The sequence below is a fragment of the Eumetopias jubatus genome, unplaced genomic scaffold, assembly GCF_037043125.1.
Source record: "Eumetopias jubatus isolate StellerSeaLion01/CBP00866 unplaced genomic scaffold, mEumJub1_p1.0 scaffold_11, whole genome shotgun sequence".
NCBI lineage: Eukaryota > Metazoa > Chordata > Mammalia > Carnivora > Otariidae > Eumetopias > Eumetopias jubatus.
In genome coordinates, this window is record NW_028274817.1 from 32371695 (window position 1) to 32385149 (window position 13455).

At 37.8% G+C, this 13455-nt stretch overlaps 1 protein-coding gene across 5 annotated transcripts in view; it reads left to right on the forward strand.

Annotated features, from left to right (window-relative positions):
• LRCH2 (leucine rich repeats and calponin homology domain containing 2) overlaps positions 1-13455 on the forward strand; it is a 96935-nt gene that overhangs the window by 26399 nt on the left and 57081 nt on the right. For all 5 annotated transcript variants that reach the window (XM_088028938.1, XM_088028939.1, XM_088028940.1 and 2 more), the window contains exons 2-5: positions 2578-2722; positions 8103-8229; positions 12360-12465; positions 12549-12685. In XM_088028938.1, the coding sequence (XP_087885064.1) occupies positions 2578-2722; positions 8103-8229; positions 12360-12465; positions 12549-12685 (515 nt within the window). The remainder of the gene's footprint in view (positions 1-2577; positions 2723-8102; positions 8230-12359; positions 12466-12548; positions 12686-13455) is intronic.

A 13455-nucleotide genomic window follows, 5' to 3' on the forward strand; every position in this document is an offset into this window, starting at 1 on the left:
CCACATAGACAGTCACTTGCCCAATCTTTGTAAGTACTAATATGAAAATATATTTCAAATTCTAATTTTCTTATCCTTATTCTTGCAACCTTAATTTAAGCTACCATCATCTGTCCCTAGGACCACTGTATTATTTATGGGTCTATAATGCTAGATATTATACAGAATAATGAACTGGGCATAATTTTTATTTTAGGATTTCAGATTAATTGTAAACAAGTAATTTTCAACTCCTAGGATTCTGAAGTTACAAGAGTAAGAGGTAAAACCCTAAATGTAAAAGAAGCATCCTAAACTTAAAAAAAATAATGATTTAATTTTTCCTCCTCAATAGAACTGCATGATTCTTGGGTGTCCAGAGGAGGTAAGCCAGGATATTGAGAAACTTCTGTTTCAAGTTCAGATTTTGGTTCCTAGTAATTCTGTCTGTCCTTTTATTTAGTCATTTAGAATCTTACAGTGGTAGAAAGATGAATCCAAATTAATTCTCAAATAATCATAACTAATGTTTTCTTTTGCCTATTATAAAATTTTACATTAGGTGAGTGTGTGTTTATACACACACACACAAACATATATTAATACATGTATATTAACATTCTGAATAGGGAATTTACTATATTGCTAAGTAAATAGGTCTCATTCCTCAGAGTGAGGAAGCTAAGCATTGGTAGGAGGCTGTTCTTATGAGGGCAGAACACATGCTGAATGATGTATGGTGGGTTAAGGTACACCATCGATGTTCTTCCTGACAGAGATAAATAATATTCTTATTTTTTAACCAAATAAGTATAATGAATTAATGTTAGCAAAGTATATTTCTATAATGAGGTAGCGGTGGTTCTCAACAGGTTGTAGGGGGGTTTGAACCCCAGGGAACATTTTTTGGCTGCCATGATTAGAGGGTTTTAATGGCATCTGGTGGGTAAATGCCAGGGATGCTGCTAAAATCCTACAGTACCCAGGATAGCCCCACACAACAAATTGTCATAGAGCCCAAAAGGTCAATAGTGCTTGTTAAGAAACTCTTTTAGGGGATTTTTTTTTTTTTTTAACCTGCCACATACTTGTCCTAAGTATTTTTCAAAATTTCATTTAACCTTTAAAAGAGGTGTAATGGTTATAATAATAATTCCATGATTTTATTTTTGTGAAAACTGGAATGGGAGTATATTTTGTGTGTGTACTTGGAATAATATAGGGGAGGAAGGAATCGAGAATGAATACCAGGTTTTTGGCTTGCACAGTTCAACAGGAGGATGTTGGTGACATTATCTGAGATAAGAGAAACAGATGAGTGGAAGATCTTCAGTCAGATTTTAGAGAATTTGTACAGATTTTGTAGAATTTGAGGTACCTGAGAGATATCAAGAGAAGTTCTGAAGATCAGAACATAGGTGTTCAGACATAGCTTTAATTTGAAATTTGTTGGTATATAAATATAATTTAACCTTGGGATTGGATGAAATCACCCACTAAAGTGTATATCTTAAGAAGGAAAGGGTACCTTGTCACAGCTCTTAGGAACGTCGACATTCACAATACAGGTAGGGGAAAATCTAGCAAGAGACCAAGAAGTAGCCAGAGAGATAATAAGTGATGCAGAAGTGTCATCTCCCAAGCCAAGAGAAGGGAAATGTTTCCAGGTAGATGAGTCGTTATTGATATGGAGGCTGTTGATGACCTAGGTGGGCATGAAAGTGAATAGAAACCCAGTTACAGTGGGTTGAGAAGTGCATGGTAAGTAAGAAATTTAGTTGTGTTGTAGGTTTATGTAAGTTTGACTGTGAAGGAGGAAGAGGTAGAAGGAGATGTGGGACCTGGGGAGGATTTTTTGTGTTTTTGAAAAGCTCAGAGTGAATTCCTCATTGGTGTTTTAAAAGATAAATTCTAAAGATATTGAAGCATATCAAGTACAATTTGTTAATAAACAAGGTTTAAATGAGTATATTTCTTTTTTTTTTTTTTTAAGGTTTCATTTATTTACTTGAGACAGGGTGAGTGAGAGAGAGCACAAGCCAGGGGAGGGGCAGAGGGAGAGGGAGGAGCACACTCTCCGCCGAACAGGGAGCCCGATGTGGGATCATGACCTAAGCTGAAGGCAGACACTTAACTGACTGAGCCACCCAGGTGCCCTAAACGAGTATATTTCTATATGATTTTTTTGCCTTCACAATCATGTTGGATAATATTTTATAATATATATTTGCAAAAGATTTTATTTATTTGAGAGAGAGAAAGAGCAGAGGGAGAAGGACAAGCAGGTCTGGCTCCATCTTAGGACCCTGAGATCATGACCTGAGCTGAAATCAAGAGTTGGATGCTTAACTGGTGGGCCACCCAGGTGCCCCAATATTTTATAATATTTTATGTATGGGGCTTGAACTCATAATACTGAGATCAGGAGTCATGTGCTCTACCAACTGAGCCTGCCAGGTACCCCATATTTTATAATATTTTATAATATTTTAAATAGTTGCTTAGATGCTAAGTGATTAAGGAAGTATGAAAATAGTTCTGTTAATTATAATAGATACGGTATATGTTTGGCAGTCAAATATTACTTTTCTTTTTCAGATCTTTCAAGAAATCGTTTTACAGAAATTCCTTCTGATGTCTGGTTATTTGCACCTCTTGAGACATTAAATTTATATCATAATTGCATCAAAACCATTCCTGAAGCCATTAAAAACCTCCAGATGTTAACATACCTTAACATTAGGTAAGGAAACCTTTTTTGGTAGATTTTGTTTTTTATTACAGTTCTAATCCTTTTTAGTAACAAAGGAATATGTTTGGTTTGGCTCTGTAACCTATATTTATCTCAACAGTATCTTATTTGTGTTTGTTATATGTTCACATTACTTTATAGGTGTTTGGTCTTGTTGAGAGCAGTGCTTCTCATCCCAGCCTTTAATCTGCACAGGAGTCACCTGGGGATTAAAACATCTGATTACATAGCTCTGCAGTGGGGCCTGCATTTCTCACAAGCCCCCTGGTAATGCCAGTGCCTGCTGGTCCTTATCACTTTGAGTAGCAAGGCTTTATTTAGATCAGAAATGTTTTACTGAAATTATAGCACCACAATGCAGATTTATATATATGCATTTTCAGTTAAAGGGAAACATTATAAAGAAACAGTTCTTCAGCTATATTGTTCACTCTTGTGAGTTCTTGCTACTTTAAGGTTGGATAGGTTAGGATAGGAGTGTTGGAATGTTAAGAAGTAGATGACAGTCGGTGTTAATACTTAATAGATGCTTACTATGTGCCAGACAATATTACAAATACCTTATCCATATTACCTCATCTCCTCTTCACAACAGCATTTTGAGAGGTACTGTTTTTTTTTAAAGGTTTAATTTATTTATTTGAGAGAGAGAGAGAGAGAGAGTGGGGGGGGGCAGAAGGAGAGGAGAAGCACACTCCCCCCTGAGCAGGGAGCCCGACGCAATGCAATGCGCTGTGATGTGGGGCTTGATCCCAGGACACTGAGATCATGACCTGAGCTGAAGGCAGATGCTTAACCAACTGAGCCACCCAGACACCCCAAGAGAGGTACTGTTTTATCCTTGCATTACAGATGAGAAAACTGAAGCACAGAGAGTAACTATATGCCCAAAGTCATATGTGCTGTGTATGTATACACATATATAGACACACACACACACACACACATACATATATATGCTATATACATACAGCAAGTGGTAGAGCCAAGATTTGGATCAAAGCAGTATGGCTGTAGAACTCTCATTCTTAGCTATTAACTTCTATTTATAACAACCAACATTTGATAAGTATAAGAAAAAAATTGTCCTGGGGCCCCTGGGTGGCTCAGTCGGTTAGGCGGCTGCCTTCGGCTCAGGTCATGATCCCAGGGTCCTGGGATCGAGCCCTGCATTCGGGCTCACTGCTCCGCAGGAAGCCTGCTTCTCCCTCTCCCGCTCCCCCTGCTTGTGTTCCCTCTCTCGCTGTCTCTCTGTCAAATGAGTAAATCTTTAAAAAAAAAATTGTCCTGTCAAATGAGTGACATTGAATGGAAACTGGTAAATTGTGGCTTATGCTTAGAATCATTTTTGGGGCACCTGGTTGGCTCAGTTGGTGGAGTGTGTGACTGTTGATCTCTGAGTTGTGGGTCTGAGCACTATGTTGGGTGTAGATTACTTAAAAAAATAAAATGTTAAAAAAAAGAATCAGGGGTGCCTGGGTGGCTCAGTCGGTTGGGCATCCTCCTTTGGCTCAGGTCATGATCCCAGGGTCTTGGGACCAAACGTCCGGCTCTCTGCTCAGCGGGGAGCCTGCTTCTCCCTCTCCCTCTGCCTGCCGCTCCCCCTGCTTGTGCACTCCCTTTCTCTCTGTCAAATTGTCTTTTAAATTTTTTTTTCTTGTTTTTTTGTTTTGTTTTTTCTTTAATTGTAAGGGATAATTTCTTCCCCCTCCTTAACAAAGTTACATGTCTAAATTCCCATACAGGGAGGTGGTAAATATAATTAACGTATATAAATAATAATGCTCCTTTCTCACTGTGATACATTAATCCTATTTGTCTCCCCCAGTGGTGTCACCTGGCAGTACATACTACTTTAACTGAATGTTTATACCTTAAAATGTGTGAGAGGAAATTCTTTTCATAGATGTTAGTCATTTGGGTTGCTCTTTTCTCTGATTCTCTAATATCTCCTTGGCCTGGCTTGGGAGAGGTTTTGAGGCAAATCAGGCATTTTTAAGTTTTTTCTTTACTTTTGTTTCTCTTCATTCTCTTACAGAAAAAAAGTGATTTGTCGAAAATTGAATTATATTTCTATATTAATAGAAATGTGTGGAAATCTTAAAATAGTTCTACTAAAACTTTCTCTGATTCTTTCCTTTTTTGATCTTTATGTATTTTTAAAAAGATTTTATTTATTTTTTTTACGAGAGAGTGAGCACGCGAGAGCGAGGGTAGGTGGCAGAGGGAGAAGCAGACGCCCACTGAGCAGGGAGCCCAATGCCAGACTTGATCCGGGATCATGACCTGAGCTGAAGGCAGAGCTTAACTGACTGAGCCACACAGGCGCTCCTGTTTTGATCTTTAAAAGTCGCCTTCTGATTTTTGTTTATAGTCACAAACATTTTTTTAAAAAAAATTTTATTTATTTATTTGGGACAGAGAGAGACACAGCGAGAGAGGGAACACAAGCAGGGGGAGCGGGAGAGGGAGAAGCAGACTTCCTGCTGAGCAGGGAGCCCGACGCAGGGCTCCATTCCAGGGCCCTGGGATCACGACCTGAGCCGAAGGCAAACGCTTAACCAACTGAGCCACCCAGGTGCCCCTAGTCACAAACATTTTTGAGCAAACTTTATTGAAATAACATTAGTCCTTGTTTTAACTTCCTTTGTCTCTGAAACATGGCAAAAAAGTGAAAATTAATGACTTCTTAGCTGTGTATAAAGAAATTCCATTCTGGGGCGCGTGGGTGGCTCAGTTGGTTAAGCGACTGCCTTCGGCTCAGGTCATGATCCTGGAGTCCCAGGATCGAGTCCTGCATCGGGCTCCCTGCTTAGCAGGGAGTCTGCTTCTCCCTCTGACCCTCCCCCCTCTCATGTGCTCGCTCTCTCTCTCATTCTCTCTCTCAAATAAATAAAATCTTAAAAAAAGAAATTCCATTCTGGAGACAGCTGACTGTGCTAACTCAGTGAACCTGTTTCTTAAAGTAAGAAAATAGGCCAATTTTTTTTTAAAGTAAGGTCTAGGCCCAACCTGGGGCTTGAATTCATGACCCCCAGATCAAAAGTCACACACTCTATCGACTCAGCCAGCCACGTGTCCCCCCAAAATAGGCCAATTTTTAAACTTTTTGGTCTGAAGATTAGAATGAATTTGTATGTGCCATTATTTTTCCCACTTTATTTTTTATTTTGGTGAAAATATTTTGAGAAACTTGTAAGATGGTTTTTCAGCTCTCTCTTTCTGTGTAATACTCCCTTTTTCAGTAGAACTCTGCAAGAAGATCCTTGTGTGCTCCACACTGGCCACTTTCCCAAGGATCCTGTTTGATCCTGAAAGTGTCAAGGTTGTAACAAGCCCCTGGCATATTTGACATTCCAGTACCCGGGCCAGGATTGCTGGTCTCGGGGCATTTTTTTTTTCCTTTCTTTTTTGTAAAGTCTATGCCTTGTGATTAAAGCCAGTCTAGTGTTTCTGGATGTCCTCTGCAGGCATAACATGGGGAGTTGAAAGGTCTTGATGTTCTTCCTTGGGGTAAGACTAGGTTTTTGTTGCTGTGCGTGTTGCACAAAATGCTGGGTACAGGTCTATAAATGCCACTTTGAGGGGTGCCTGGGTGGCTCAGTTGGTTAAGCATCTGCCTTCTGCTCAGGTCATGATCCCAGGGTCCTGGGATTGAGCCCCGCATTGGGCTCCCTGCTCAGCAAGAAGCCTGCTTCTCCCTCTTCCTCTGCCTGCCGCTCCCCTTGCTTGTGCTCTCTCTGTCAAATAAAATCTCTAAAAAAAAAAAAATAAATGCCTCTTTGAAAAACAGGAAAAATAACTTATTTTTATGAATACTTGATAGTATGTAAATGTAATGGTATACTTTATATTTTTTGGTGGGGGGATTGTCTTAGTCTGTTTGGGCTGCTATGACAGAATACCATGTATTGAGTGCCTTATAAACAACAGAAACTTATTTTTTACATTTCTGGAGGCTGAGATGTCCAAGATCAAGTCACCGGCAGATTCGGTGTCTGGTTAAGGACCTGCTTCCTGGTTCATAGGCAGCCATCTTCTAGCTTTCCTCACATGGTAGACGGAGTAAGGGAGCTCTCTGAGGTATTTTTTACAAGGACACTAAACCTGTTCATGAGGGCTTCACCCTTATGACCTAATCACCTCCCAAAGGCCCCACTTCCAAATATCACATTGAGGATTAGGTTTCAGCATTATAAATTTGTGGGGGACACAAACATTGAGTGTACAGCAGGGATCATTTGGGTCAATCTATATTGTTATATAAATTTGACACACAGTAGGTTGAGGGTAAGGACCCCAGAGCCGTATTGCCCGGATTTGAATCCTGGCTGTCTTACTTACCAGCTATGTGACTTTGAGCAGTTTGCTTAATCTCTTTTTGACTGATTCTTCCTCTGTAAAACGGGCATCCATGATATGCTCTATTTTCCTAAAGTAGGTTGTTGTGATGTTAGTGGAGTTAATTCATGTGAGGTACTCTGAACATGGGCTGACACATAGTAAGCAATAAATGTTGGTTGTTGTTATATTTAAGTGTATCCACAGAGATAGGAATGTTTTATCAACTTGGAACTGAGGTAAAGGTGTTAGTGGGCTGTTCTACCATAAACCCATAAGAAAAGGGAATGGGTTAGGGTTGCTACAGGTCTTTGAAGATGTAGTTCTATTAATTCTTTCATAGATTTGAACTTAGTGCATTCAAACTTATCTTTGGAACCTTTCCTTTGTTAGAGTCATGGAGGTATTGAATGCAGTGAAATGATACCAGAGAACAAGGTTCTGGCATTTTCTAGCTCCGAAGAATGATTCTGGGTTTTGAGAACTGATGCTATGTAAGACCATATCATAGGTAACAAGACAGGCTTTGCAATCTTTTGTGACTGGGCAAGTCCCTTAGCCAGTTTTAACCTTTGTTTTCTTTTCTTTTCTTTTTTTTTTAAAGCTTTTATTTATTTATTTGAAAGAGAGAGAATGAGAGATAGAGAGCACAAGAGGGAAGAGGGTCAGAGGGAGAAGCAGACTCCCTGTTGAGCAGGGAGCCCGATGCGGGACTCGATCCCGGGACTCCAGGATCATGACCTGAGCCGAAGGCAGTTGCTTAACCAACTGAGCCACCCAGGCGCCCCAACCTTTGTTTTCTTATTTGTATAATGGAGATAATAGTAGTGCCTGTCTTACGGGGTTAATGGGAGTATTAAATGAGATAGTGCATTAAAGGATTTTAGTGTGATACAGAGTAAGCACTCATTAAATGATAGTCATTATTTGGTGAAAGCTTTTTATTTACTTTTGAGGTGATTTGTTCATCTCAACATAATGTGAGAGATTTCAGACATATCTCATAATGAGACTTTCTTATTCTTTTCAGTCGAAATCTTTTATCAACATTGCCAAAATACCTATTTGATCTCCCCCTTAAAGTTTTGGTCGTCAGTAATAATAAACTTGTATCCATTCCAGAAGAAATTGGGAAGTTAAAAGACTTAATGGAATTGGTGAGTAAAATAGTTGCATTGATCGTGTATAGTATATAATATACATAACACATACCTTTATATTTTGGAAGATTGCTCTTTATGAAATTTCAGTGTAATTTTTTTTTAAAAGAGGAACTTGGTATATGCTTATGTTCACCTTAGTAAAATTTTGATATACCATTGCTTATGTCTGATTTTAGCTCACAACCACAATAAAAGCCTGGTTGTTCCTTAGTCCTAGTGAGGTCAGAAGGTTTGCTTATAAGTCTTAAGAAATGATTTTCAAACCAATAAACATTTTCTATTCATTTGGGGACAGTAAAGGTCTTAGACCAGGAAAAGATAAGTTTTTTTAAAGGTTTTACAGGACTACTATGAAAGCCTCAGAGAAGGGGGATAAAGGAAGAGAGTACAATGCCTGCAAACAATAGAATGAACAAAATAACTCTCCTCTCCTATATTCTCCTGTGATTTTATAACACTTTTGGGACCAAGATAAATGGAGAGAGGCCATTATATACAATTAATTGTAGAAATATAGCATTAATTTAATTACCTTTAACAGAACATTTTAGGTATTAAATGATATTGAACTTTGAGAGAAATATATCTTCAAAGCATTGACCTATTTTCTCACCTTTCTGTTACTTCTGTAGGGGGACAAGGGCAGGTGACACCAAGATGGGCTACTTTGGCATGATTATTTTCAGTTGAAAGCAATCAAACCCACAGATTTAGGAAAAGTTCTTCACCTCCCCCTCAACTGCCTAAATTTACATTGGAAAGGAGAGCCTACACCAGGAAAGGCCCTATTAAAAGAGATTCCTCTTTACCTATTTAACTTTACCTAACTTATTCGAATAATTGAGCACTGCTTTATTTTCCAAACATCTCCTCTCACCTTCCTGCTTATAATGGTCTTCCTCCCCTTTGTTTTCCCGGACTCCTACCCATCATCTCCTTAGCTCAGGATGTCACATAAGCCTCTTGTTCCCTGATTGTCTGTGGAATTTCATGTTTGTATGGATTCTCCATACTTATGAAACTAAATTTGATTTTCTCCTGTTAATTTGTCTCATGTTAGTTTGATTCTTAGTCCAGCTGGAAGGACTTTGAAAGGCAGAGGACATTTCTTTCTTCCCAACACTTCCACCTCCATACAATATACCTTATTTTAATTTTTTTGTTTTATCTTGAGTAATGCTTTCCCAATACATAGACATTTTTAAAGTATTCTTAAGTATGACTTTATTATGTGTGGAGGGCCAAAAGTTTTCTTGGGGAACTTACCCACAATTATACAGTGGCAAAATAATGTGCAAATAGAATATAATGAACAGAAATTTCAGGAATGTCATTCTTTTATTTCTTTCATTCATTGATGCATGTGCAATTATAACACAAGGAGACTGCCTTGAACTTAGTCTTGTTACAATGTTTTAGAATCATAGACTTTAGCCACTTGCTAATGAAGGAATCCCTGACACATCTAGTTGTATATTTTCAATGGTGGATAAATCTTTTTTTGTGCGACTGAGGCATCCCTTATTCTCTTTTGCGAAACTTTGTGTTCTTTATTATTTTGAACTAAAATACATGCCCCTATCACTTTTATCCATTGGTCCTGAGACTACCATGTGAAAAAGTATAGATAATGGCAACTTTTCTTCCCTTCCGGTATTTGTAATCTGTCATATGTCTGCTCTCCATTTTGCCAAACTCTAAGACCTGTTTTTCTGTAGCTTAAACATTGTTGTTACTTTTATTCCTTTTTATATTTTCTATATTTCTATTCTTCATTACTTTTTATTTTTAGCTATTTCTGTCCTGAAAATGTTTCCTTTTATTAAGGTCCCTTTTAACATTATTCCCAAATGAGCAGAAGATTCTAGAGGTGATTTAACAAATTCATGGTAAAAGAGGACCAGTATTTTCTTTAACTTAGATACTGTTAATATTTTTAAAGATTTTATAAACATTGTACTTTATTCTATGGCTGTATAATTTCTTTTTCTTTTGTTTCATTCAGTTTTTGACCCTGTCTTCTAAATTATATTACATGAGATAGTTTTGGGATAAATAAAATTTTAAAAATATTTAGGATTTTTAGATTTATTCTAGTATTTTTGGCTAAGTAGAATATTTTAAAACTATTAAATACCATATTTCACTAGGCACTGTAAAATTATCGTGCTTTTATTTAAATTCTTGAAATCAGTAACAGTGGATAGATAGCATTTGGATGGCTAACTGACAGTTGTAAATCACGTAATGAATTTGTAGGTATTACCTGTAATTGGAGTATTTCCCATGACACTATTCCACAAGAATGTGGTAGCCGACTACAGTGAAATTCTGTCATCAGAAGCATAGGAAATATTCTCAGGTCTCCAGTACCCAGCCGAGTATTTTGTAGAGTACCCATTGGTGAGTGGGTCGGTTTTTTGTGCTTGGGTTTATTTCTTCTGGACAGCTATCAAATTTCTATGGATTTTTATATGGAAATCTCTAGTATTAGATACTTTTTGTAGGAAGCAATAGTATTAACTTAAAGGCCATTTTTCCAAAATTTTATTATCTTTCGTTTCTGATAATAACCTATTCTCAACATAGCTAAGGTGATCCTGTCAGAACATAAGTCAGATCATGTCATACCTCTGTTTAAAAGTTTCTGGTTCCTGCTCACATATCTCTTGAATAAAAGCCTAAGTTGTATCCCTCCTACCACTTCAGTCTCCCCTCTCCCCAACCTTGCCCACTACCTTCTGGTTACACTGGATTTCTTGCTGTTCTTTAGTACCTGTCAGGCATGTTTTGCCCAAGAGTCCTTTTACATTTATTATTCCTTATATTCCCTTCTTATATACTGGCATGGCTCATACTCTCAGCTCTGACAATACTGCTCAAATACCAGCTTCTCAATGAGACAATCTAAATTGCTAATATCCCTCCCCATTACTATTAGCACTGCCGTTTTCCTTTACCCTGCTGTTTGTTTTTTTTTCACAGCACTTATCACCTGTAATATTATATAATCTACTCTCCTTGCTAGAATGTAATAAGCTCCATAAAGAGCAACGAGGGCAGGAATTTTTGTTGGCTTTATTTTGTGGTGTGTCCCTAGCACCTAGAACTGGGCCTAGCAAATAGTTGGTATTTGATAAATGTTTGTCATTGAATGAAGATGCCTTAGATATAGTTTGAAAGAAGTATGTAGGATACATTTTTCTAATCACCTTGGCTCTATTGGATTTTTCCCTACATGGCTTTAATATTCTTCTGAATTTACCCTTCTGCCTTTTTTATTTTTATTTATTTTTGCCTTTTTTTATTTTTGATAGAACTGAATATATGTGCCACTCGTCTCCCTCCAAGCTAATATCATTTGCAGTGAAAGTTGGAAATTGGGGGCAGTTGCAGTAGCATGTGAATTTCATTTGCAGTGTGTCTGGAATGACTGCTGTGTGAGATCTTGTTGCAGATTTTTCTTCAAGAGGAGGAAGAGGAGAGCACAGTTAAGCTGTCTCTTATTAAGGAAAAGTGGTATCCTTTACCTTTAAATCAGGACTTGCATTTTAATTTAACCTTGAGACACTTCCGATTCAGATCTCCTTGGAGAGTCTTTGGGTTGTGATGTGGGCCGCAGAATTTTGAGCTTGTAACCCCTCATTTTTGTATCCCTTTGAGAAAGAGGTTTAAATTGATTCTGACCATAGTCTTTGGTTCTCCAGCTCATGTCTGTAAATTCTTGACTCTCTCAGCTTCTGCCTAACAGAGTAACTCAAAACTACTGTAATTGACAGATTATCACAGTGATTGATAGTCATTTTTTATTTTACCTCTGAATGAAGAGCACCTGCATTATCCTTATAATTTTAGTTTTGGTTGGCGAGAGTGGTCTTTAGTTGAGATTTTCAAAAGGCTGAATTATGTAGTACTAAGTTATAACTTCACAGTGTTGCACATGTTAACTGTGCTAGATTGACCTCATGATGCAAGATAAATAGAAATCTGCCAGATAATCCATTTTTAGAGAAACAGCATTTGAGGTAACTTTTGCTAGCTATTAGCCATGTGCTTTAATTTTAAAATGGAAATAGGTATTTCTCAGTTAGTTTGTTATAATTTTATTTTCTTATTTTCCTTAGGATATTAGCTGCAATGAGATTCAGGTCCTTCCCCAACAAATGGGAAAATTACATTCACTTAGAGAGCTAAATATAAGAAGAAATAATCTTCATGTGTTGCCAGATGGTAAGATGCTCATTATTTCTACTGAAATGAATAAGAGAGTAACTGTGTCAAATTTAATTTAATTATCTTTCATTTCTGAACAGAATTAGGAGATCTTCCCTTAGTCAAGCTGGATTTCTCTTGTAATAAAGTGACCGAAATCCCAGTTTGTTACAGGAAGCTGCATCATTTACAAGTAATGATTTTGGATAACAATCCATTGCAAGTACCACCAGCACAGGTTTGTAATAAAAATACGATACGTGTTTCTTCTCTTTTTACTCATAATTATACATCAAATTGGTAAATCAAAAAGCATCAGAATTAGGAGTCAAATTCTGTCAGTGTTCTTTTAAAAACATAGACTGTGGAGTCTCTCTACCTCTGTCCTACTCAGGTATGTATCTACTTGACATTTGTTGTACGATTGATTGAAACACATGCTTAGCACTGATAGATGGAATCCTAACAGAAGGAACAAGATATGAGCGGAAAACTATTAATTCAGCCTCTTTGAGTTGGAGGATTAAATCCAGGTGTTGTCCACTGAAGTGATAGTAAAGGAATATACTAAGATATAAACCCATAAGCCCAAAGAGTGAGAGAGAAGAGGGCAGCAGGGGAGAAATGGCAATGGAATTTTGGAAAATGGAAGACAGATGAAATAGCGGAAACTCGGGTCTTTACTTACACTGGCCTAAGAGGCACATGGCAGTGAAATGCCAGCCCCTTCTCCACTTCCAAGCTATGTTCCCTCGCTCAGGGTTCGCATACATCCAGAAGAAGGGTTGCTTTTTTCTTTCTACAAAGGTGCATTCCACTCATTCCAAAGGAGTTGCTTTTTCTAATTCAAATAAAGGCTGGCTTGGGTGCTGGTAGTAGCTGCCTTAGCAGGATGGGGAAAGCTGAAGCTTGGGAGAAGGCAACAAGAAGAAGGTTGATTTACTGTGTTAAACCTGGGAATGGCTTGTGTGTTGGAGGAAACGTATAACTGAATAGAAGGAAGAAAGA